Here is a 26361-nt window from a genome sequence, read left to right on the forward strand (position 1 = left end):
TCCTTTGATTTCAAATTTAGCTTGTCCTTTTGTATTATTGTTTCCACCTGTGTCTTGTTTGCCCCCTGATTGTGTCCCTAAGTTCCTCCTGTGCTAATGCTTCTTGTATGTCATACATTTGCATGTGACATCTGTGTTAGGCTGTTGTGTTGAAGTTCTGTTGTGTATCACAAGAGCCTTGTATGTTTAGTACAAGGCTCTTAAATACCCTTTTTCTGAACCTCTGCAACTGTGTCCTGCTGCAACCACCATTAACACGACACAATAACAGAACCCCTTCTAAGGGACACAGCAGAGATGGACAGTAGTGGAACTCCTCAGATGTCCAGATTCTGATACTCCTTGATCCAGGCAAGAAACGATCGCGGCAACGACAATGACAGCAATAAGTTGCCCAGGGTCCTTCCAGTCTAGTGGACTGGACAGGAAGTCAGCTAGCCATTCGACGCCTCCAACCTGCTCCGCAGGATGCTGCCTCCCAAGTCCCTGCTCCAAATCCCCACTCCTGGTTCCCCGCAGCCAGCTCCTGTTCCTGATTCCGAATTCATCTGGCTACTTCTGTCTTCTGTCACATCATCAATAAACACTAGTGACCCAGAGCCACTGGAAGCAATGCATGGTCATGCCATCACACTGCCTCCACTGTCGTCCAGGCCTTTTTGTGTTGCAGTGCTCACCAGTGTGCTCTTTTTTTCTCAGAATGCACAAAACTGTTGATTTGACCACCCATAATATTACTTTTTATTTTTTTTTGCGGCCTAAGGTTGGCCTGTTTCACTTGCATTGAGAGCTACTTTGCCCACATGTTGTGGGTTCACAGCAACAGCTTCCAAATGTGAATGCCACACCTAGAATCAACTCCAGACCATTTAACTGCATAATTGATGGAGAAATAATGAAGCCCACACCTGTCCATGAAACAGCTTTTGAGTCAATTGTCCAATTACTTCAGGCCCTTAAAAAAGAGTGGGCTACATATTAAAGAGCCGTAATTCCTAAACCCTTCCTCCAATTTGGATGTGAATACCCTGAAATGAAAACTGAGAGACTGCACTTTAAGCCCATATGTTACTTGAATATATTTTGATAAACAGCCAAAATAACAAAACTTGTGTCAGTGTCCAATTATTTCCAGACCTAACTGTAGGTCTAAAATGTTCAACAACTAGAACATCCTAATCTGATTTAGGTATTAAGGTAATCAAACCTTGTTTCATTGTTGTAGATATTTTCTTCCTGTCCATACATTATTTAAACATCTCCAATAATGGAGTTTCGATAATGTCCCAAAAATAAATATAAACCACAAAAGAGAGGCCATCAGCACCAGAGAATTTACCTTTTATCATAGAGAGAAAAGCTTCACAGATCTATCTAAGATATCACTGTCTAATTTAAAAGTTTCTGAAATTATAGGAGCATAGCTCTTTAAATGTTTGATAAATTAATTACAATTCTCTAAATTGAAAAATTTACCTGTAAACATTACTATAATATTTTCTCACAGGCTCTGTCATTTTTGTAGGATTAGTTTAAATAATATAATTAATCAGAAGGACAGAGAAATGTATTTTCCATTTTGTTTCGTCTGAAGTGAAAAAGTAACTAGAATTACTTGTCCTTGAGTAGATGTTTGAAATGTTTTAAATGACATCACAGATCATGATAGCTGCTGAGAGCGTGCGACAGGTTTGTTCTCTTTCGTAAATTTGAGCAATTCTTGCCATAATATGGACTTCCACAGTAAAGACATTATGATTGTCTTCTGAAAAACCAACCCTACCTTGTCACAACACAACTGACTGGCTCAAACGCAATAAGAAGGAAAAAATTCCTGGAATAAATTAGGCACAGTGCGCAAAGCTGTCATCAAGGCTAAAAAATATATAGTAAAATAGTAATACTAAAGAAATACCACTGAGTAGGTGTTTCCCCAATCTTGCCTGTTATTGTATGTTGATTAGCCATGTCAAAAGAGTTTCATTTATAATTTCAAAAGCATAAACAATAGAACTTATTGCCAGACCGCGTAAGCGTAGCCAGCCAAGATGAGCGAATGTCTCTTTTTGAGTGAGTGACTGACTGACTAACATGGAGGTACAATAGGTTTTATATTCACACATTCAACAGACATTCAACAGACATTCTGCAACTGCGATTTACAGATTTGAAAATCAATAACTTATTCACTGATTTACATCTACACATCAAAAGACATCTGATGTATTCTATAAATGCCTGGCATACCTTTACAACCATTGTTTTCTTTTCTCTTGAATGTTGAAGGGAAGATTTTCTTTAGCATTGTTGTTCAAAGAACAGCAACCTACCTTAAACAGAACAACTTGATTGACACATCGATACAGAAAGCTGGTATATCAGGCTTCTCAGGATGTTTAGAACACACAAGCATGATATTATGGCATCCAATCCAGGCTGCAATGAGGAAAGGAAAAGACCTGCAAATTTTTTTCCAGGTCAATGCTTTTGGATCCAGGCCAATGGTTTTGGATCCGTCCCTCATTCTCTCCTCTGCACACCTTTTGAGTTTTTCCATGTGTCAACAACCATCACATACTTGGTTAGAAACTACTTCAAAGACCTGCAATTCTGCCTAACAACCACAGAGTATACAACATCATGGCAAGCACTGGAAATGGGAATAATGGCAGGGAGCACAATCTCCCCTCTAGCCTTCACCATGGCAATGGAAGTGATTTCCGAGCTTCCAAATGGGTTCTAGGAGGAGAATGTCTGCAGTCTGGACAGCGCCTACCTCTCATTTGCACGTATATGGATAACATGACCACTCTGACCACAACCATCGTGTGTACCAAATGGTTGCTGGAAAAATGTCATGCCAACATAACGTGGGCACGGATGAAGTTCAAACCCAGCAAATCCAGAAGCATATCCATCATCAGAGGGAAACTTGTAGTTCAGAGATTTCATATTGATGAAACACCCATCCCAGTGGTGAGGGAACTGCCAGTCAAGAGTTTAGGGTGGTGGTACAACGCAAATCTCAAGGACTCAGACCAGAGTGACCAACTGAGGGAAAAAACCATAAACGGGCTTGTTAGCATTGACAAGACATTGCTTCCTGGTAAGTTAAAACTGTGGTGCCTGCAGTTTGGATTGCTCCCTTTGTCTGATGTGGCCTCTCCAGCAGTCTCCCCATCACTAAAGTCAAGTTCTTATATCAGGAAGTGGCTTGGACTCCCACTGAGCCGCTGCAATATCAGCTGGTATGGGAAAAGTGTTCTGGAACTGCCTGTCTCTAGTCTCACTGAAGAATATAAATGCACAAAACTGAGACTGAACATGACCCTGGCTGAATCTCAAGACGCTATTATACAAGCAGCTGCTCCCAGAATGATAACTGGGAGAAAATGGACCCCGTCTGAGGCCGTACAGCAAGCAAAATATGCTCTCAGGCATAGATACATCATAGATCAGGTGCAGCAGAGAAGAGGTGGTTTTGGACTCGGTACAAGGCGACCCATATGGTACAAGGCAACATCCACCCAGAGAAGAAAGCTGGTAGTAGCCGAGGTCCAGGACCAAGAGGAAGTTGAGAGATGCACAAAAGCAGTATTGCAATCCAAGCAAGGCCAGTGGACTACCTGGAACATCTGGAGCACCGGAGGCTCACTTGGAGGGATGTTTGAGAGATGGAAGGAAGCAGACTTTGCCTCATCATCACAGCCATCATGATGTTCTTCCCACACCGAAGAGCCTAAACTCAGCAGTAGTCCAGTAAAATGTTGCACATTCTGTAATCATGTTGAGTTTTTGCACATTTAGCTTTGCCAAATGTAAATATATATATATACAGGTGCTGGTCATATAATTAGAATATCATCAAAAAGTTGATTTATTTCAGTAATTCCATTCAAAAAGTTAAACTTGTATATTATATCCATTCATTACACACAGACTGATATATTTCAAATGTTTCTTTATTTTAATTGTGATGATTATAACTGACAACTAATGAAAATCCCAAATTCAGTATCTCAGAAAATTTGGATTTTTAGGAATGTTGGCCAACTGAAAAATATGAACATGAAAAGTATGAGCATGTACAGCACTCAATACTTAGTTGGGGCTCCTTTTGCCTGAATTACTGCAGCAATGCGGCGTGGCATGGAGTCGATCAGTCTGTGGTACTGCTCAGGTGTTATGAGAGCCCAGGTTGGTCTGATAGTGACCTTCAGCTCTTCTGCATTGTTGGGTCTGGTGCATCGCAGCTTCCTCTTCACAATACCCCATAGAATTTCTATAGGGTTAAGGTCCGGCAAGTTTGCTGGTCAATTAAGAACAGGGATACCATGGTCCTTAAACCAGGTACTGGTAGCTTTGGCACTGTGTGCAGGTGCCAAGTCCTGTTGGAAAATGAAATATGCATCTCGATAAAGTTGATCAGCAGCAGGAAGCATGAAGTGCTCTAAAACTTCCTGGTAGATGGCTGCGTTGACCTTGGACCTCAGAAAACACAGTGGACCAACACCAGCAGATGACGTGATACCCCAAACCATCACTGACTGTGGAAACTTTACACTGGACTTAAAGCAACGTGGATTATGTGCCTCTCCTCTCGTCCTCCAGACTCTGGGACCCTGATTTCCAAGGGAAATGCTAAATTTACTTTCATCAGAGAACATAACTTTGGATCACTCAGCAGCAGTCCAGTCCTTTTTGTCTTTAGCCCAAGCGAGACGCTTCTGGCGCTGTGTCTTGTTCAAGAGTGGCTTGAAACAAGGAATGCGACAGCTGAAACCCATGTCTTGCATACGTCTGTGCGTGGTGGTTCTTGAAGCACTGACTCCTGCTGCAGTCCACTCTTTGTGAATCTCCCCCACATTTGTGAATGGGTTTTGTTTCACAATCCTCTCCAGGGTGCGGTTATCCCTATTGCTTGTACACTTTTTTTCTACCACATCTTTTCCATCCCTTCGCCTCTCTATTAATGTGCTTGGACACAGAGCTCTGTGAACAGCCAGCCTCTTTAGCTCTGACCTTTTGTGTCTTGCCCTCCTTGTGCAAGGTGTCAATGGTCGTCTTTTGGACAGCTGTCAAGTCAGCAGTGTTCCCCATGATTGTGTAGCCTACAGAACTAGACTGAGAGACAATTTAAAGGCCTTTGCAGGTGTTTTGAGTTAATTAGCTGATTAGAGTGTGGCACCAGGTGTCTTCAGTATTGAACCTTTTCACAATATTCTAATTTTCTGAGATACTGTATTTGGAGTTTTCATTAGTTGTCAGTTATAATCATTAAAATTAAAATAAATAAACACTTGAAATATATCAGTCTGTGTGGAATGAATGTATACATTATGCACGTTTCACTTTTTGAATGGAATTACTGAAATAAATCAACTTTTTTATGATATTCTTATTACATGACCAGCACCTGTATATGTATCTTTAAATGTTTGAATAAGTTATGTAAATTCCTGCAATAAAGTTTCCAAGAGTAGTGTTCTGCAGTAATGAAAAATTATAAAATTATATCTTAAATGTAAATGTTAAATATACATGTAAAATATAAATGTTAAATCTTCAAAACGGAATATTACGGCCATTACGGTAATTGGCAACATAAGGCTGTTGCCTCAAAACGGTAAATCCGGCCGAATTAACAATAATACGAAATAATTCGAAACTAATCAATTTTAGTGATATTTGTTCCCCGACCAATCCTCCCTGACCTTTTACAGGTCCCTTTGGGCCCATGGGTACATCTAGGAAGCAACAGCCTGCAGGAGTCTGTTGATAGTGTGGTGTTGTAATCCATCCTGCAAAGGACAGTAATAGTATGCTTTTTGTCCAAACACAATATAATTCTAGTCATGCTACCACTAACCAGCCACCCTCACCTTCAGTCTGGCGTTTACTAATACACTTGCTTATCCATTTTTGTGATATTAGTTTCGATTAGAGTTGGTTTCAAAGATAATAGTTTTCCTGCAATTTACCTATCTTCCACATGGACAGTAAATCCTAAACACATCCCCTTTCAGTGTAATCGTATACAGTAATTACGTTTTTATATCGTCTCTGTAGTTCAGTTTCTGAGTTAAGTTATAAGCACACACAGTGACCAATAATAAAGCAATAATTATTTCGTATTATTGTTAATTCACCCGGACTTGCCGTTTTGAGGCAACAGCCTGGTGGCCAATTACCGTAATGGCAGTAATATTCCGTTTTGAAAATTTTACATTTACACTCACCTAAAGGATCTTTAGGAACACCTGTTCAATTTCTCATTAATGCAATTATCTAATCAACCAATCACATGGCAGTTGCTTCAATGCCTTTAGGGGTGTGGTCCTGGTCAAGACAATCTCCTGAACTCCAAACTGAATGTCAGAATGGGAAAGAAAGGTGATTTAAGCAATTTTGAGCGTGGCATGGTTGTTGGAGCCAGACGGGCCGGTATGAGTATTTCACAATCTGCTCAGTTACTGGGATTTTCTTGCACAACCATTTCTAGGGTTTACAAAGAATGGTGTGAAAAGGGAGAAACATCCAGTATGCGGCAGTCCTGTGGGCGACAATGCCTTGTTGATGCTAGAGGCTGAAATAACTGAAATAACCACTCGTTACAACCGAGGTATGCAGCAAAGCATTTGTGACGCCACAACACTCACAACCTTGAGGCGGGTGGGCTACAACAGCAGAAGACCCCACCGGATACCACTCATCTCCACTACAAATAGGAAAAAGAGGCTACAATTTGCACGAGCTCACAAAAATTGGACACTTGAAGACTGGAAGAATGTTGCCTGGTCTGATGAGTCTCGATTTCTGTTGAGATATTCAGATGGTAGAGTCAGAATTTGGCGTAAACAGAATGAGAACATCATGCCTTGTTACCACTGTGCAGGCTGGTGGTGGTGGTGTAATAGTGTGGGGGATGTTTTCTTGGCACACTTTAGGCCCCTTAGTGCCAATTGGGCATCGTTTAAATGCCACGGCCTACCTGAGCCTTGTTTCTGACCAAGTCCATCCCTTTATGACCACCATGTACCCATCCCCTGATGGGTACTTCCAGCAGGATAATGCACCATGTCACAAAGCTCGAATCATTTCAAATTGGTTTCTTGAACATGACAATGAGTTCACTGTACTGAAATGGCCCCCACAGTCACCAGATCTCAACCCAATAGAGCATCTTTGGGATGTGGTGGAACGAGAGCTTCGTGCCCTTGATGTGCATCCCACAACTCTCCATCAACTGCAAGATGCTATCCTATCAATATGGGCCAACATTTCTAAAGAATGCTTTCAGCACCTTGTTGAATCAATGCCACGTAGAATTAAGGCAATTCTGAAGGTGAAAGGGGGTCAAACACAGTATTAGTATGGTGTTCCTAATAATCATTTAGGTGAGTGTATATTTAACATTTACATTCAACATATACATTTAACATTTATATTTAACATTTACATTTAAGATATTGTTTTATAATTTTGCGATGCTGCAGAACACTACTCTTGAAAAATTCAGAGTTGAAAATTGTAGTGCATATTTTTACATTTGGCAATGCTAAATGTGAAAAAACTAAGCAAGATTACAGAATGTGCAACATTTTACAAACGGCACCCCACAAAAAAATACCTCACAATGAACAACAGCAAAAACAGAACTCACAGAGGGGGAGTATAGGAGACACGGATGCAAACGATAATGACAAATTAATCGGCTTAGTATCCATTGATTGACATATACACCTCAAACAAAGTCTGATGTATTCTATAAATACCTAGCATTCATTTACAACCTTTGTTTTCAACAGAAGTTTTAAGATTTAGTAGAAATTCCCGAAATCTGGAAGAGTGCAATTACAGATTTGAAAATCAACAACTTGTTCATTGATTGACATACACACATCAAACAGCATCTGGTTTATTCTATAAATGCCTGGCATAATTTTTTCTATAGAAATTCTACTTAGAATTAGTAGACAATCCTGAAATCGGTAATAGTTCAATTAAAGACTTCCAGTTATGGTGGCATGCTAGTTAGACGTGCTCCTCTCGTGTCCCCTAATCTTTAAAATCCTGGTCAAATTCACATTCTTGCTTATGACCAATCGATCGCTAGTCGAAAGGTGTGTTGAGATTTTCCATTGCTACGAGGAAAAATGGAGAGGCAGCTACATCCCTCAGAGCGACGTGGACGTCCAGCACTGTCACATGGACGTCCTTGCTAGGGGGAGCCCTCGAGTGGAAGTTTAGCTAAACGGACGGCAGTAGGGCTACATCCCTCAGACTGCGATGTGGAAGTCCAGTACGGTCACTAGGACATCTTCGCTAGGGGGAGCCCTCGAGTGGACGTTTAACAGGGCGATGAGACCTGTTGAGCGGGATGTTGAGCAGGACCGACGGGTTATGAGTGATGTTGTATTGCCGGCGGAGGGTTGCCATCAGGATTGTCAGCAATCTATTGGCTCACTCAAGTCAGCGGTTCTTATTTTTAAAAGTCCTAAGATCTGTCACATATTCTGTTTTTATAGGCTATACAATACAATAAAATCCCAGGAAAATATAGCTTTAAACGATTTAATATAGGCTATTACAAAAACAGATTGCCTTATCATTTGGTAATAAATACTTTTAAAAAGATAATAACCATTCAGTTATGACACCTTTGATAACCATTATGTTTTCAGCTTCCGTCTTTTAATACTTTCAGTTTATCAATAAGTGGTTCGTTTAGGGGGGTTGAGCCGCGAATCAGTCAAGACTGCGCACAAAGCACGGTCAGGCAGACAATTATATAAGGATCTATACGGCTAGACTTCGCTGCTTGTCGTAGTTGTCTTAACTATAGAATAATTGTCCGTTGAATTTTCAAATGACTCAACTAATGGGCGAGCCGAGTTTTACCGCAGTCTACATTTAAATGTAGGCCACTTCAAAATGTACATTGTAGGCCAATATTTGAAAATATGCATCCACTATACAGGCTATCTTGTGATAGCAGCCAAAACAGCGGCGACGTCTTATCTTACACTGGCTAAACTTACAATTTACCGGGAGTTGCAGTTATTTCAAAATCATAAATTGACAAAGCTGTATAGGACACATCATTAGCCTAATTTTATTGGTAGTATTACGATACTAGCAGGAACAACAATTATACCAATTCTACAGAAACCGTTAACTGTTCTTCAGCATTGGCAGCTATGAAATGTATTCTATTCATCTGTTCGCTGTGAGTGTTTTGGTGGAGTTTAGTATTTATATTTTCAAATTAAAATAAGGCAAAGTGCAATTGTATTCGCATTTCTTTGTTTCATTTTTTTATTTCTTTACTTACACTGCCGTTAATGTTTTGGTGGGATTTAGAATTTCTATTTAAAAAATCGAGATAAATCAAAAACATATTTTGTGAGACTTATTCGAAACAGGATATTTAGAAATTACTGTTGGCCTATTATTATTTTGACATGACAAAAGTGGGAAAGAATGAAATTAAAGGAGACTTGCCAAACGGTTTATCTGTCAATGTATGTGTATGTATTTTTCGGTACAATAACAAAATCTAAGGTTTCAAGAGAAATTGTTACAAAGTGAAATTAAATAGCCTATTAATTATAAATGTAATAGCCGTTTTCACCCAGGCTGGGTCTTATTGTACTTCCCCATTATCGTAGAAAACAGTGCAGCCAAGCCTGATTTCTAGCAAAAACATCACAGAAAGAATACATATTGTTATGGGATTCTGATCATAATTTGATTGATTATCGCTTCATAGTCAACTCCATTAGTATTACATTCAAAATATGCTCGCCGCAAGACATCGAGGTCGCTTCAATGTTCATCCAGCTAGAGCTGGATGCTTACGTCCAGGCCACTTTCCTGTCCGTCTGGACTGTGCCCTCCATCCTCATCCGCCATCTGTCCTGCTCAACATCCTGCACACCGTCACTCATCGCCCGTCGGTCCTGCTCAACATCCTGCACACCGTCACTCATCGCCCGTCGGTCCTGCTCAACATCCTGCACACCGTCACTCATCGCCCGTCCGTCCTGCTCAACATCCCGCTCAACATCACCCATTGCCCGCCCGTCCTGCTCAACATTCCGCTCATCTTCACTCATCACCCGTTCGTCCGCCTAAACATCCACTCGAGGGCTCCCCCTAGCGAGGACATCCAAGTGACTGTACTGGACGTCCATGTCGCTCTCAGGGATGTAGCCCCTACTGGAGACGTGAGAAAAAGCATCTTAATTAATGCCATTTCTGGCCTGTAGATGGTGATGTACACCCATCAGTTTGGGCCCAGGTCTGGAGGTCTGTATGTGCTGGTGGCAGGCACTGAGATCTACCCGGTTTGGCAGAGGGGGGGTGCCCTAGGGGACCTCTGGGTCAAGGCTGAGGTTGAGATTGTCAGCAACACCAGCTTCCAGGTGAGTTGACTGGGGGGGCACTGCATAGACGTACTCTATGTTCCAGATGCTTTTCCAGATGCTGAGTGAGTTCCACTGTATGGAGACAGTATCCGTGTAAGTTACCACTGAATAGTGACCCGCTTTTCATTTGCATCTCATCCTTAACTCGTGTTTGTGGCAGCAATCCGAGACAAAGAGTATGGAGGGGTTGCCATAGACAGCATTATGATGTCACCTAACTGCCGTATCTCTGAAGGTGAACCCAATAAACACAAATGATGGGTCTTTTTTTGAACCCCACATTTTACAGAGAAGTAAAAACATACAAACATGCGTACATGATCTATTTATTTATATTGTTTCCCCTTTATCTTTCATCTGGCAGGAAATGGCACATTAGCCAATTTCCCCGATCCTCCTGGGCATCCTTGTACCAGTGATACCAGTAAGATCTGTGACTTTCATGAAGACTGTGTGGATAAAGATGATGAGGCCCGGTGTGGTGGGTACTCTGGGTTTACCACGTACTGGGTTACGTTTGTATTTGGCTGTGTGTATTTGTGTAGGGGACTTCTCCTATGAGAAAGGCAGCTCTGGATGGACAGACAGCAGTGTGGGGAGACAACAGTGGATGCTGAATGACACCACCCAAGGTAACCTTCATAAAGCATATGTCAATACACTGTGATGTCTTTAAGGTGTATTGACAGTGTATTAATTGTTTTGTTTTTTTGTATAGCGACAAACCACCTCAATCTCAAGTTCTCTGTCCTCAGAAAAGTACCTGTATGTAGCTAAAGCCCCAGGGCAGCAGTTCACTGAGGCCCAGACACGTGCACCTCTACTGGGGCCCTCTGGTCCAGCCTGCACCTTCCAATTCTCCTACTCTCTGACCAACATGAACAACCACACTGGTACCACATAGCAGCCCCCCATAACCCTCTCCTCCTCAATGCTGCAGCTCCTCCTTTGTATACATTCATCCCATCCAGGTGCACTGAGCGTTAAGACGCGTGTTCCTCATGGTGGTGAGAGTCTGTTGTGGACTCGTAGTGGCGCCCACGGCAACGTCTGGCACGAGGGACTCTGTCCAGTACCTGAGCAGCTAACTAGCTTCCAAGTATGAATGGGTTTCACTACAGACCACACGCTGGAGACAGAGACCGGTGAGAGATACTGAGATCCACTGAGAGTGTCACTGAACTACACCTTAGAGAGAATTAGGGAGATGCAGAGAAACATGGCTTCTACTTGTCGTGTGGTTGGTTTTCTAGGATACTACATGATGGTGGACAGTGATGTGGAGATCCTCCCAGAGGGCAGTGTGGCTGCCCTCACATCCCCTGTGCACATTGGTGTGGCGCGAACAGAGTGTGTCTACTTCTGGTACCACATGGGGGGAGAGAATCCAGGTGGGAAGATGCTTGTGACGTTACATAACCACCCTCAGTCATATAATGTGTCCTAGAAATGTCCTCAGACAGTGTGTGTGTGTGTGTGTGTGTGTGTGTGTTCTGTTGTAGGTTCACTGACTGTGTACATGAAGCCTGTGAAAGGAGACCAGGTGAAGATCTTCTCCAACAGTCTGGAACAGGGGGACACCTGGCGCCATGGCAACGGCAACATCAGCAGCACCACCACAGACTGGCAGGTAGATAAAGCAACTCAGAGGTTTTAAACCCACAGACTGGCAGCTACATAGAGCAACACAGACTGGCAGGTACATAAAGCAACCCAGTGGTTTTAAACCCACAGACTGGCAGCTACATAGAGCAACACAGACTGGCAGGTACATAGAGCAACCTAGAGGTTTTAAACCCACAGACTGGCAGCTACATAGAGGTACAACATCGCAAATCTTCAGGAAATGCTTGCATGGCAGACATGACAGACCAGTGACTAACTATCCTGAAACATGTTTGTTGTGTTTCAGTTGGATTTTGAGCAGGTGGCAAAGGCGCTCATGTATCTGTTGATGACATCACCTTGTCCAACCACCCTTGTCCATTGCCAGGTGAGAGAGACCTAGAGAGGGAGACCTGGAAAGGGAGACCTGGAAAGGGAGACCTGTAGAAGTAGACCTAGAGAGGGAGACCTGAAGAGGGAAACCAGGAGAGGGAGACCTGGAGAGGGAGAAACAGAGAAACAGAGACTAGAGACAAACTGATTTGTGCTGTCAATGGTGTCAGGTACCAAGTGTGACCTGGAGAGTGGCCTGTGTGGATGGACTAACACTCAGAACCCTGAGCTTGACCAGTTGGACTGGGAGCTGAGCAGTGCTGAAGCAAAGACCCACTACACCACCCCGAACCATGACCATACCCTAGGGAACAACAGAGGTGAGAAAGAAAGGGATCACTTTAGTACACCCTGTAGTATTTGTTGTGACATCCCTTCTGGTATCCCCTAATCTTCCAGATGATCATCCAAATTCCAGTTGGTCCTGTCTTGTTCTTAAAATCCTTGTCTCCATTCTGAAGGTCATTTCCTGTTCCTCCCCAGCAGCACCAGGGACACAGCCAATTACAAAGCCTGGTTGCTGAGTCCTCATCTTAGGCACCTGCCTTCGATTCTGGGCGTACAAACCAGTAACTTAAATCACTGGACTTATACCACCACTACCATATTAACTCTCTCTCTAAAAACCTGTCTGTTTTTATATGGCAGAGGTGATGATGAGGATGTTAGCGCTGTCAGTCTGGTATTGTTATTATATCAGCCCATGTGTGTGTCCTTCCAGATGGTAGTCATCTGAAAGTGTTCAGGTGGTCTAAAGGCATACTAGAACAGCTGCTGACTGTGAAGGAGGTGGGAGCCGTTTGGAAACGCTTCGATGTTGACATTACCTCTATTGACGAGTATCAGGTAAGACCACACACACCATGTATGTTTTACTATCCATGTGGGACCTCATAAAGGTATTTCCATGCCGAATCCTATTTTCCTTATACATTAACCTAACCCAATACACATAATCTTAATCTTAACCATTCTATGAACCCCACATTTGACCCTAACTCGAGATGTAACTTTTTGTGATGGTGCAAGTATAATAAGCGCGTAAAAGAGAGGCCAAAAGGAAAAACAAAACAAACAATTCAAATGTTTTCTTTATAAGTTATTTTCTTTTACTAAATTCAAGCAAGCGCACCAGCACGGTCACAAACAGACAAACAATAATCTGTGAGGTGTGGTGAGTGAACAACAGGATATAAACACAACTAAACAGTGATTGGACACAGGTGTGTCTTCAGGATGCGTTGCTGCAATCACTCTCCTGCTGGTGCCACGCGGAGCAGATGTTACACTTTTACCCTAAACATTATGATAAATTGTGCTTGTCTTACCACCCACTGGGGATTTTTGGTTCTCAAGTGTAGTAAGGCATGGACACACATACAAACAGTTATTTTTTCTACAGCCCGGGGCCTCATCCGCCATCATTTACATTGAGAACCCCTTTCTAATTTACAGCAATGATCTGGTAGCAATTAGAGGTAACCGCTTTGCTCAGGAACAGAACAACAGATGTTTCACCTCAACCTTTCAGTTACTGGTCAGATGATTTAACTACTAAGTAACTTGCCACCCCATTTGCTTGATGAACTGTAACCAACTTGCCCCAAAGCGTTTTACCAAACGGGTAGAGAGCTGAGGAGTGATACAGTATTACACCAAATAGGAATGAATGAGGGGGATGATTAGGTGACCATGATGGGAATAGGCCTAGTTGGGCAATTTAATTATGACATCAGGGGGTTAACTCTTACTTAATACATGATGGTTTTTCGGAGGGCACTTGTTCATTGTCCCATCTGAGGCAGCACTCTACAGTACATAGGGTCATTTCCTTATCAGTGCCTTAAGGAATTGGAATTAGATCTCTCCCTACTGGCCCTCCAATACCCTTTCATTATGCACATGTGCATCTGTTTGTTGCCAGATTGTATTTGAGGGTTTCAAAGGAGAAACAGGAGTCTTGGCTCTCGATGACGTCGACTATGACATTGGATTCAACTGTGCCGGCGAAGCAAGAGACCCACTGACAAGTAAGTTGCAAGGAATATCTTTTTTTGCTATTGCCACGCACCGGGCCGTGCTGAGCAACCGTTGTCTAACAACACCACATGTCCCAGCCACAGCAAAGCCAGACAACAGTGGGGGTATTGCTGCTTCCGTCATCGTGTTACTGCTTCTACTGGCCTCTCTGGGTGCCTTGCTCTACTTCTACCTGCGCCTCCAGGAAGAAAAAAAAGCAATGCCTAAGTCTGTGGACCATCCAGCATCAGCTCAAGCAGGGTTCATTAACGATGTATATGACTCAAGCGTCCCAGTGAGTATTATGTTGCCACTACGTCTTGATTATTTTTGTTTATTTGGTTCAAGAGCTGTAAAGCTTAAAGGACAAATCCAGACCCCCAAAACCCTTGAAGTGACTTCCAACATGAGAGACTGTTAAAACCATTTAGCAAAGAGTTCTGTACTTTCAAAGCTAGCTACGTCAAGTTTCCAGATATGACAATTTTTGACGTATTTGGTGGAATCTTATTTTTGAAAATAAGCTTTATGGAGTTTCTGAGGTTCATTTCGTGATCTCATAGCTGATGATTATTTTTGTGTGTGTGTGTGCACGCACACACATGCTTTGGATACATAAACAATTTCCGGTGGGCTGTTTTGGCTTGACAGCACCACTTGGATAACCAGTTACCAAACATTCCGGAATGCATCTTTAAGATAATGTTTTGAGATTATCAATATTATATTAAAAAAGAAAATCCCATGTACCACATTGTTTAATTTTTTCATTAAAGACATATGTATGTTGCTTATGGGATTATTGCATATTTGCAATAATATCACATAATTGTTTCACTAAAACTTGTAAGGATCAATCTGTGTTCTATGAGTCTTATCAGTCATAATTATGTAATTAAACTGCATCTTTTTGCTCATAGCTGCTCAAGAGTTCAGATGGCTTTGCTCTGTTCAAATAGATATTGATTTGTAAAAAGATGGACAGGGGAATGACGACACATTCCCTAGCAACTGCTATGTCTCCACGGCAACATCATCCTTGTCCTGTTCTGTGGCATCAGTAGTATTACGGTCAAGCATAATGGTCAGTCACAGTAGTCTGTTTTCGATAATACAATCTCTAATAAAGAGGATTGTAATTGGCTTTGCACTGCACTGATAGGTGTAGCGGTGGCATATATTCTGCTGTAGTAGTATGTATATAGATTCGATTTTTCAGGGGTAGAGTACAGTGAAAGCGCATACGTCCATTGATGTGTAAGGCGGGAAATAGGGGGAGCTGGATTTTCGAAAAACTCGGTTGCGATGCCATTTACACAAATACTTTGTCTCGAGAATAAATAGGGAAGCCTATCACTCGCGTTTTTCACGTTTCTCCCGGTACCCAGAAAAATAGTATACAGGCTTGCGCCATTTTCCACCTTGAATAACTGCACAGCCGCCGGTTACGGTTCGTTCGGATGGATCCCGCCGTGCTAATCTTCCTGCTGTATATGATGATTGCTCATGAGATGATCTGCGGCTGGATGCAGTACCGGAGGCAAGCCGCCAAACCCCGCAAACGCGTCAGACCAATGTGGAGTGCCAGGTAAGGCTTATCTGACGGCAAGTGTGTAAGAATGAAATAGTATTGGTAGACTAAAGAAGGCAATTCTTTCATTCACATTTGCAATCTATTCGTATTGACCACTCTCATTACAGGCTGTTATCCATTTACTACTCAGCATCAAATGATATAGGCTATTCTAAATTAAGCTGTTAGCCTGATCCCTCGATCTTTGCCCGATCAGTGCTCGAGTTTGCCCTAGCAGCTGGCGAGTCAGCAGCCAGTCTTGCAGGGCAGAGAGAGGACGAGACTGGAGGAGAGCTGCTGGGAAGAGTGGACGGATTGTCAGGAAGGCATAAACTGGAAAAAGTAACTGTTCAGCAGAACTTCAGACAATTCCGCAACCCCAAAATGGTGTGATGAAATGGAAGGCCTCTTCCTTCAACATTTACATTTTTAATGAGCTTGGTCTGCTCCATGAACTGTTTGCTATGATTGGGCAGCACATGGGCACTGGGAGTTGCTCAGTTATCAAGTCTAAACCCCTCAGAACAGTAGCATACAATATGATGACAAGTGGGAAAACTGCACTTTTTATGTATTTATTGGTTAATTTATATTTTACAGTCACATTATATCATTTTAAAGTTGTATTTGACATTTTATAATGTTTTATGTTGATCAATGACAACATGCACTCTACATCTGATATTTGGTAGATACAAGTTGATTTGTCTCCATGATATTCAGAAACTGAGCAACAGCCTACTAAAGTCCAGGAGTCAAATACATTTGACTTAGTTTGAAATGTATTTCTATAATGTGTGATTTTTTAAATCAATTATTCTAATTGCATTCTGAAAAACAGTATTGATCTTAAATTTTCATATACATTTTAAAAAATTATTTGAAAGCAAAGCTTCTGAACATCTTATTAAACAAAATTAAGCTTGTGACGTACTTAATATAGACTAACAGGCATGACATTTTGTTATGTGAAAAAGAGGGGTTTAGGAGAGTCTGTCAAATGCATTCAGGAATTGTGTGTCCATTTTGTTTAGAAATGTCTCTTTCAATCAGATAAAAATGAAAAGTTCGCAATACTGTTCGCAATACTGTGTCTACACTCTTACTAAAAATTATTTTTTGCGGAGAAATTGAGTTTTAACAAGAACTATCTCAAAATGAAAACCCTTTCTCGAGACAAGGGTTATTTGTATGTTAAAGGGTTGTACTTAATATCTTCAACATCCTAGGACCTGATTTTGTTAGAAAGGGTTATTTGATGATTCTGTGGAAGACAATAAGAATTCTTTAGAAAGGAAAAAGGTTGTGCCTAAAAAAGTCTGCAACAGTTTTTTTTAACTCACATTTCAAGTTTTTCTGTCAGCCTAAGGAAAAAAGCCTAACAATTAACAATTAAAAACAAAAACACACTTGAAACAATATCCTAACACATGATGATTGATGTTACCATGCAACATATTATGTGCCCCAGAATATATGGAACTATATTGCTAGGACATTCATTCCTGACCAAGGTTGCAACTTTTATGGTTACCATGAAATAATGCATATATTAAATGTCTCCTGATATTTATTATATAACTGTGTAATAAAAATATTAGTACAATTGCTCAATGCAATTAACCCGTGGGCTGTGTCTCTTCACCGTTGGCCTCCGCTCCAATTCCGAAACGTTCAGCTCTGTAAGCCCCACCCCCAAAGTTCCGGTACTTTGGGAAAGTACTACCCCCGAGCAGGGACTGTTTTGGGGGTAAAATATAGTCCCAGGAACTTAATTTAGACCCTGGTTCCTGCGGTGGAAACAAAGTGAGTTCCTCGAAAGGTTCCTAGTTCCTGGGTAAAGTTCCTGCGCTGGAAAAGGTTCCCTTATGTGGACAAACTGAAGAACCCAATATGGATCTACTTTTGTCTAGAGATGTCACGTATTGTAGGAGAAACCAGGTGCAGGGTCTTGTGTTCTGAAGTAAGGTTTATTCCAGATACTTAGGAATAACTCTTTATGCGTAGAATACAAGTGGTAACGTCCACTTAGAAAGAATAACGCTTACATGTGTAAAGAAAAAATAAGTGGTCATGTCCAGATAAGTCAAACACGAAACATGTAACATTGATGAACACAGAATGAGGGGCAGAGGAGACATAAATACATACATTGATGAGAAAATGGGAACCAGGTGTGATGATGGGAGACAATTAACAGACCAGGTGTGATTGATGGGGGAGTTGGCAGCTAGAAGGCCAGTGACATCGACCGACGGAGCCGCAACTGACCAGATGAGGACGCAGGAGGATCGGAAGACGTGACAAGAGAATAGTATGGATGTTGCTCTAATAACATTTGCATTAAAACACGTTTCTCAAATGAGTCATTGAATGACTTACAGTGAATATACAGGATCACTGCTGTGTATGATGGAGGAACACATACAATGATTATGAGCACCACCATATTGGACTGTTACAAAGGAATACAAAGGAAGGAGGGATTTTAATGAAGAGGATGAAGACTTCATTTCCATTTTTTGTATATAACTTAAACTTACCCGACTTTTAAAAGATGAGTAATGTAACTAAGGCTTAGTGCCTCTCCCAACCTTAATACTCCTTGAATGTTATCTGACTACCACACAAAATAGACACCCATTATCTCCTTGTTGTTGTCATTGACTTTGTCAGAACGATCTGGACATGGATACGGTACAGTCTTTAGAAGTCAGCTTGTCTTAGGAAAGCCAACCTAGTGGAAAGTAGGTGTGTTTAATAAGGAGCCATCACCACCATACTGGCCTGTGTTGTGGAATTGTGTGCTCCTGTTCTACAGTAGCTGAATAGAAGACTTCTTTCAGCAGATGGCTGGCCTGCCCAGGCACAGGTGGGTGCTTATGTATATTCTTGTTAGAAGGAAGCTTTTGGCTGCCTAAGGCATGCTGGTCCAAATGTCAATGTTTGCCTATATCTGGCAGTATTTTTATAACGGGTTTTCATGTCCCCTTAATTGAGAATTAAGCAGAAAATGATGATCATGATGATTATTGTCAGTGCTTCTCTTACACACTTTCCCAAAGACGTAAACATTGACTCAGTAAAGAATCTAGTCCACAGAGCCAGATGTGGATCTGATACCATTTAGAAACATGTTTATTGTTATTTAAATAGTGTTTTTGATTTTTGATTATACAGAAGACTCTAAACATAAGTAAACCTATTGACTGATGAGATCCTTTCTCTTCTACATCACCACATGCTCATTTCCATAAATTGGGGGACAAAACTCTTAACAGTTCACAAACAAAATAGTAAGGGGTTATGTTTATCCCATAATAATTACACTGAAAATACAGATGATGTGTTAGAAAGTGAAACACATGGGGAATGCGTTACAAAAAACGTCATATCAGTATATTATGTGAAACTTTACCAGGTGTCAAGTAGAACAAAATAGTTTCATGTAAACAAACGGGCAACTTGTCCCAATGATTTGTTAGTTACAAGGATTTTATTCCAAGTATTTAGTAGAATTCAGGTTTGTTTAGTAGGTCTTTACTTTCTGAATTGAATACATCTTAGCCTTCAAAGGCCTTCTGAGTTGTTGGTTTATTTCCTAATCTTTGTCATGTTGTTTGATGATGCTACTTACAATCCCCCTTGGCTTTAATGGTTTGTTCAGGTAGATTGGTGAATTAGTGACCCAAAACGGGTTGTTGTTCAGACGCTATTCTTTATAGATCAATTAAATAGAAACAACGTAAATGTATCCGCCATTGGTTGGATTAAAGGGTTTGTCATATCTTAAAATGAAATTAATGTCAGTTATTTGAAATAAAATTGTGTATCTAATTTCTTAAAAGGACAAGTGAAAAGGATGATCTATAAACAAAAATACCAAAGATGTTTTAACTTTTCCTGATGACAATGTAAGTCAATGAGAAGTTACCTGTTGAGCAACATTATTTACTACTATACAACGTGTTCTCAGGTGTCATCTTGACCCTAGACATGGCTCTGTGTCAGTCAACTGGGCAAGACAAAAACAATTCTCAATTCTGATGATCCAAATGAACATTTGAATTCAACTTCTCTCACAAAATTAATTTAAGTGAATCTCTAATAAGCCTTGATCAGACAATGCCCCCATTCAAACTCTATTCTGATTCACTTCTTGCAAGTAGCTAGCTTTACTTTGATCAGGTGCTCAATTGAATAAAATGTATTTTACAACTGTTTCGGTGTCAACTTAGTAAATGAGTGGGATCTCATTTGGACAATCAGAATTTATCCAACATGTTTTCAGTGGTCAGGCATATGAGTACCTTTGCTTTCATCCACTCTAAAACATTAGGTCCTCACAGAACACTATACAGCTATATCTCCAAGACAGTGCATTATATGCCATGATCAGAGATAGGCTAAAATTACAATTACTATATACCCTAAACACCAAAATGTCAAAACGAAATGCAGGGCATTATTTAATCTAAATATAATATTCACAATGCATTCTGGGTATTATTTTGTGAATGAACTCCACCACTTTAACAAAATTAGATTCTTACAATATACAAAATACAGTCCTTAATTTGACATGTATACAATATACATTGGTGTATAGTTCAGGCCAGTGAAATCCAAATGACAAAATACTAAAAAGTAGTTTCAATGTGTACCAGAAATACTCTCCCATTCTCTCTCCCTCTCAGTGGGAGTCCTAGGTGGGTCGGTAAAAGAGCATGGAGATGGGAGACCACCTGTGGATGGCACACTTCCTGCTGCACCGGGTTTATGAGGTCTGCCACACTGGACCCGAAACCAATAAAGGGAAACTGGAATGAAAATGAGCTGCTGCTCCAACACTAGCATCAGGGAGATGAGTGAAGAAGGGCTGCAGTGTACGTTAATGCTTTAAAACACTTCAGAAAATGGTGTTCTGTAAGACTCTAATAACCACATTCTGTCCAGCCCGTGTTTCCTTCGTGCTTCCCCAGCTCCTCTCTCATTCCTGATCCGGCCACCCGTTCATTCACTGACAAGCGCCTGTGATCAAACCACCATGCTCTGGGATCCCTACACTCTCATGATCTGATTAGGATTTTCCAATACAATCCAAAGGCAAGTGGTTGGTTGTTGTTTTCGTCTGGTTGCATATTATTCATTTTGTTAGATTTTTGAAGGACCTTTAGATTGTCACCGCTTATACTGGACCTCAATGACAATAAACACTGTAACACTAAACTTTCATTGTAAACCATTTCATTGTGATGACAACTACAGTCAAATACACTTGTAAATGCATTGAATTAGGTTAGCTCATTCATAACCAACAAGCCATCTGGTGAGGAAAAGCAGACTATAACACATCAAATCCATCTGTCTCATCCACTGACAATTCATGACATCATGAATTTTTCATCACCAGGGGTTAAACTGGAAGTTATTTCACAGTCACCTGCCAAGTATCACTGTCTTTTTTTCTGTCCAATGTTCAAATCCTGGATAAACTCTAACCCTATCTTCAAATACACTGGCTCACCCCCTAGGCAAAACTCTTGACATGTTTTTTTAAAGTGTATTCTATGCTGATTTACATATCTGAATCTGTGATTAATAGCCTAGCATGAAAATGTCATAAGTAGTAACATAATTATTGGATTAACCTCCAAGTAGTTGTCTGTCTCAATGAGTGTAAAGTATAATGCCATCTTACATCTTTACAAGTAAGGAACTGTAAAAAAAAGTATTTGTTTAATTAGTGTATTGATACAGACACCAAATGTAATACAAAAATCTACACACATTGATGCTTTCTCGAAGTGGAAGCTTCTATAGTTTGAAAACTTCAAAAGATTGCTGACATGTAAAATATATGGCACTATACACTAACAAAACAAATAACAATAATAACTGTTTTTAGTAGTGTTTTCCTTTAAAATGGTAGTTACTTTACAAACATAAATTCAATTGAAGTTGAAGAGGGTAATTTCTGCAATTTTTTTCAGACCTCTGAATAAATGGAGGGCACATGCTGCTTCAAAATGTAATAATTATTCATACAAGATCAGAGGCATTTCCATGGATACTGGCAGTAACATGGCAACAAGCTTGTTTCTCTTTTCTCTTGGAATAATCTGTCATTACATGTGATGTAGACCAAACTCTGCTTTTCTGGCAAGTAATGACTGTGATAAAACTCAGTAATAATCTAACTCACACACACACACACATATGCATGCAAACACGTGCATGTCTGTGTACATCAATGTGTGCATACAGTACTTGTTTTTGTGTGTAAGTGTATATATCTGTGTGAATGCCAGTACTGTCTGTTTCACCAGCTTGTACTTGAATGTATCACCCATCACTTTCATACACAATTAAAGAAGTTAAAGATGGAGGACGTTAAGGGTGTATAAAATGAAGGGGAGATAAATGTAAGGATTAAATACAGCAGTATTCTTCAAAGAAAGGCCCATTCAGTGCAGTCCATGAGGTGCCCTGCCACCAGCTTGCACTATAACGTATCACCTACTGCACATGTACACTATTAATGAAGTAATGGGAAGATGGAGAAAGGGTGAAATAAATGAAAAAGGTTGAGGGATGAAATCAAAGATGGAGTAAAAAGTAGATGGATTACCTTTTAAGGGATAGCTTAGGTGTTTGTGTGTTTGGGAATTTCTGGATAGCACCTATATGCCCCTGTGTGAACTTCTAAAGAAATTTGTAAGTACTTTTTGGTTAGCTTAACTCAATTGATGGAAGTTGGAGGACAGTAGTGGGCTAAAAAGTGCCTCTATTCTTTATGGGCTTTGAGCAAATTTATGGTATTGTGTGTGGAAAATGTATCATTATGAGAATTTTCAGGCAAGAGATTATTGTAAACAATTATCTGAATTTGTTGATGAGACGCTGAGAAAACAGAGGACTTTAATAACATAACTTCAAATGTAACAGAACTAGAACAATTCACATTGGAATTCAAAACAATGAATGACAAGACACGAGGGAAGAAAGTTAAATAGGAACCGTAATTGGAAACACAGATGAGGGCAATAACAACATTAAACAGATTAGCAGTGCTCCAAATGAGCGAGGGATGGGCAGAATCAAAACAGAACATTTTAAAATATTTTTGAAGTATTAAGATAGAAAATGATACAACTATTGATATCTCTATTAAACATTGCTATAATAGAAATGACATTCTTTCCAAAACCGATCTGAAGAGCCTGAAGTAGAAACTCATGGACTCATGTAGTAATTTTTTTTTTTTTAACTAATCAAAATACATTTATATTTTAGATTCTTTAAAGTACCCATCCTTTGGCTTGATTATAGCTTTGCCCACTCTTGGCATTCTCTCCACCAGTTTCATGAGATAATCTCCTGGAATGCTTTTCCAACTTGGAGTTCTCACATATGCTGAGCACTTGTTGGCTACTTTTCCTTCACTCTGCGGCCCATTTAAATTGGGTTGTTCGGGTGATTATGGAAACCAGGTCATCTATTGTAGCGCTCCATCACTCTCCAGCCTGGAGGTGTGTTTTGGATCATTGTCCTGTTGAAAAACAAAAGATAGTACTAAGCGCAAACCAGATGGGATGACATATCGCTGCAGAATGCTGAGGTAGCCATGCTGGTTGAGTGTGTCTTGAATTCTAAATAAATCACTGACAGCGTCACCAGGAAAGCACCCCCACACCATCACACTTTCTACTTCATGCTTCATGTGAGGAACCACACATGTAGAGTTAATCCGTTCACCCACTCTGCGTTTCACAAAGACAAGGGGGTTGGAACCTAAAATCTCACATTTCAACGCATTAGACCAAAGGACAGATTTCCACTGGTCTAATGTCCATTGCTCGTGTTTCTTGGACCAATCAAATCTCTTCTTCTTATTGGTGTCCTCCATAGTGATTTCTTTGCCTACTTTTTATAATTAAGGCCTGATTCAGACAGTCTCTTCTAAACAGACAATATTGAGATGTATCTGTTCCTTGAAATCTGTGAAGCATTTATTTGGGCTTCAATCTGAGGTGCATTTAACTGCCAATTTCTGAGGCTGGTAGCTCTAATTAACTTATACTTTGCAGCAGAGGTAACTCTGGGTCTTTCTTTCCAGTGGCGGTTCTCATGAGAGCCTGTTTCATCATTGTTGGTCTTTGTGACGGCACTTGAATTTCTTCATGTGATGAAATGATGGATGGTTGTTAAAGTACAGACATTATGATGGTCTTCTGTAAACCAACCTTACCTTGTCAAAACACAACTGATTGCCTCAAATGCAATAATAGGGAAAGAAATTCCCCAAATGTATTTTTAACAAGGCAGTGTGCAATGCCGTCATCAAGGCAAAGGATGATGCTACATGATTCCACACGTGTTATTTCATAGTGTTGGTGTCTTCCCTATTCTTCTACTCTTTAGAAAATAGTAAATCTAAAGAAATACCCTTGAAAGTGTCCAAGATTTTGATTGGTATTGTTTGTTGATTGACCATGTCAAAAGAGTTTAATGTATAATTTACTTTCAAACGTTTAGTATAAACTATACAAAATTATTTCGTAATCTACATTTAGAAGGGTTATAGGTCTGCAATTTTCAATAAATAGATCATCCCTATCTGATTTAGGTAATAAGGTAATCAAATCTTGTTTCCTTGTTGTGGACGTTTTCTTTCTGTCCATAGATTATTTAAACATCTCCAATAATGCAGTTTCAATAATGTCCCAAAAAGAAATATATAAACCACAAAAGAGAGGTGGTCAGCACCAGAGAATTTACCTTTTTTCATAGAGTGAATAGCTTCAGAGACCCATCTGTCCAAGATATAGCACTGTTTAAAGGTTCTGAAATTATAGGAACATATCTCTTTAAATGTTTGATATATTGATTAACATTTTCTAAATTTACTACATTTATTTTGATTTGTAAAGACTACTATAACATATAATAAATCATAAGGACAGAGACATTTATTTTCATTTTCATTTTGTCTGAATCGCAAAAGAAACTAGAATTACTGTGTAAATCAATGTTTCAAACGTTTGTAATGACGTCACTTCTCATGGTAGCTGCGGAGAGCGTGCTGCAGGTGGGACTAGAGTGCTCTGCTCTGCTTCCATCTCCGCGGTAGACTGTTGACTCCAGCACAACCATCGGCTTTTTGCTGTGAGAAGCGGAGTCATGGGCAAGCTTCAGCTATTCGATATTACTTTCACCAACAGCAAAGTGGTCTACAGTCCTGGCGAATCCATAAGTGGAACTGTAAACATTATAACTAGTAACTCACTGCAATATAAGGGTAAGATAACATTAATTTTTTTTGGAGAAATGTAGACTACACTGATTCAAGAAAGTGCATCACGGTTCGATATCGGCGTAACGAGTAGGAAATGAACTTGCCCTCGTTGTATGGCTTAAAACAACGACAGCATCTTACAATTACATGTCTCTGTATTTTGTTCTCTGCTATAAATCTATTTCCATGCAAAATATAATTTAAGTCGCCTTGCAACCTCTGCTGGGAAGCAATTACCATTGTTGCTGGGAAGCAATTACGATTGTTGCTGGGTGGACATGCCTGTTCTTGACTGTTATTTCAGGATTTTACTGGTGGTTTCTAACACTTAACAATTGCTGTCGTTTCCGCATCCTGTTTAGCCTAGTTGATTATGACTTTGAGTTGCAAGCTATAGCTTAATTTTCACGGTTTCATATTTTTTAGCAGTCCGATCTTACTCTGTGTTGTGGTGGAAAACCTAAACATAGATCCATCAACAGGTGTGGTTGTGTATTTTTTTTATTTCTTGGTGAGAATTTTGTCAATTAAGGACATTGTTATTAGGAAGAAACATCGTTTAATAGATTTATACAGCCCGATTTATACATTGTTCTTACTTCATTCGTCCTGACTATGTCCGTTTTAATTGAATACATCTGACTATTATCAAACATGTTGGCACAATTAGAATATGGATGAGATAAGGACAAGGACACATGTTAGAATCAGGTATAAACTGTGCTTTTGAGATGGTAGACATGTAGGAGAAATTAGGTTAAGTAAGGTCGAGGTCTGCTTGTAGGGTTTCCATGGAGGTACACAAAGAATCTATTGTTTATATTGTGTGTAGAAGTGATCCTTGACAGGATTCCTGCTGTATAATGGGGGAATTCAATCAACCTGTAGACAACTTTCAGATAAGGTCTGTTACACAATGCAAATGGAACCCTGGAATGAGTTACCTTTATACACCAACAATCCACCCTTCCTTTTTTCACATGGTGTAAAGAAAGTTAAACAACACTAAGTCTGTTCTCCCCTGCGGACACGTCCCCATTCAC

General features: G+C 40.3%; 2 protein-coding genes and 2 long non-coding RNA genes across 5 annotated transcripts in view; 3 read left to right on the top strand and 1 right to left on the bottom strand.

The window, feature by feature from the left end:
* The first annotated feature begins 11406 nt into the window (after positions 1–11406).
* On the top strand, positions 11407–15194 carry LOC117592810 (apical endosomal glycoprotein-like). 2 transcript variants are annotated; one of them, XM_034297160.1, is made up of 8 exons: positions 11407–11575; positions 11684–11821; positions 11933–12060; positions 12343–12423; positions 12599–12748; positions 12890–13274; positions 14353–14458; positions 14546–15194. In XM_034297160.1, the coding sequence occupies exons 1-5, from the start codon at positions 11536–11538 to the stop codon at positions 12680–12682; spliced, it is 471 nt and encodes a 156-aa protein (XP_034153051.1). In that variant the 5' UTR covers positions 11407–11535; the 3' UTR covers positions 12683–12748; positions 12890–13274; positions 14353–14458; positions 14546–15194. The 2 variants fall into 2 exon arrangements, with proteins under 2 accessions (XP_034153051.1, XP_034153050.1); XM_034297159.1 differs by having other exon boundaries at positions 12599–13274.
* A 243-nt stretch (positions 15195–15437) lies between these two features.
* LOC109616578 lies at positions 15438–17630 on the top strand. The gene is made up of 2 exons (XR_002197772.2): positions 15438–16035; positions 16238–17630. It is a non-coding gene; the product is annotated as an uncharacterized LOC109616578 (long non-coding RNA).
* Positions 17631–22924: 5294 nt separating this feature from the next.
* On the bottom strand, positions 22925–25641 carry LOC109616629. The gene is made up of 4 exons (XR_002197862.2): positions 25556–25641; positions 25063–25186; positions 24802–24866; positions 22925–23572 (listed from the first exon to the last, which is right to left on the bottom strand). It is a non-coding gene; the product is annotated as an uncharacterized LOC109616629 (long non-coding RNA).
* Positions 25101–26361, top strand: part of arrdc1b (arrestin domain containing 1b) — a 39999-nt gene continuing 38738 nt past the window's right edge. The window contains exon 1 of the mRNA XM_010877949.4: positions 25101–25321. Coding sequence (XP_010876251.1) covers positions 25204–25321 — 118 coding nt within the window. The 5' untranslated portion in view covers positions 25101–25203. The remainder of the gene's footprint in view (positions 25322–26361) is intronic.

The sequence above is a fragment of the Esox lucius genome, chromosome 14 (assembly GCF_011004845.1).
Source record: "Esox lucius isolate fEsoLuc1 chromosome 14, fEsoLuc1.pri, whole genome shotgun sequence".
NCBI classification, from domain to species: domain Eukaryota; kingdom Metazoa; phylum Chordata; class Actinopteri; order Esociformes; family Esocidae; genus Esox; species Esox lucius.

What these genes read in the sequence shown, in the direction of transcription:
- LOC117592810 (XM_034297159.1), top strand. Translation starts at nt 11,536, where the DNA reads ATGGGTTTCACTACAGACCACACGCTGGAGACAGAGACCG. An exon ending in CATGGGGGGAGAGAATCCAG is followed by an intron (nt 11,822 to 11,932) that starts GTGGGAAGATGC and finishes GTTCTGTTGTAG; the next exon opens with GTTCACTGACTGTGTACATG. An exon ending in CCACCCTTGTCCATTGCCAG is followed by an intron (nt 12,424 to 12,598) that starts GTGAGAGAGACC and finishes CAATGGTGTCAG; the next exon opens with GTACCAAGTGTGACCTGGAG.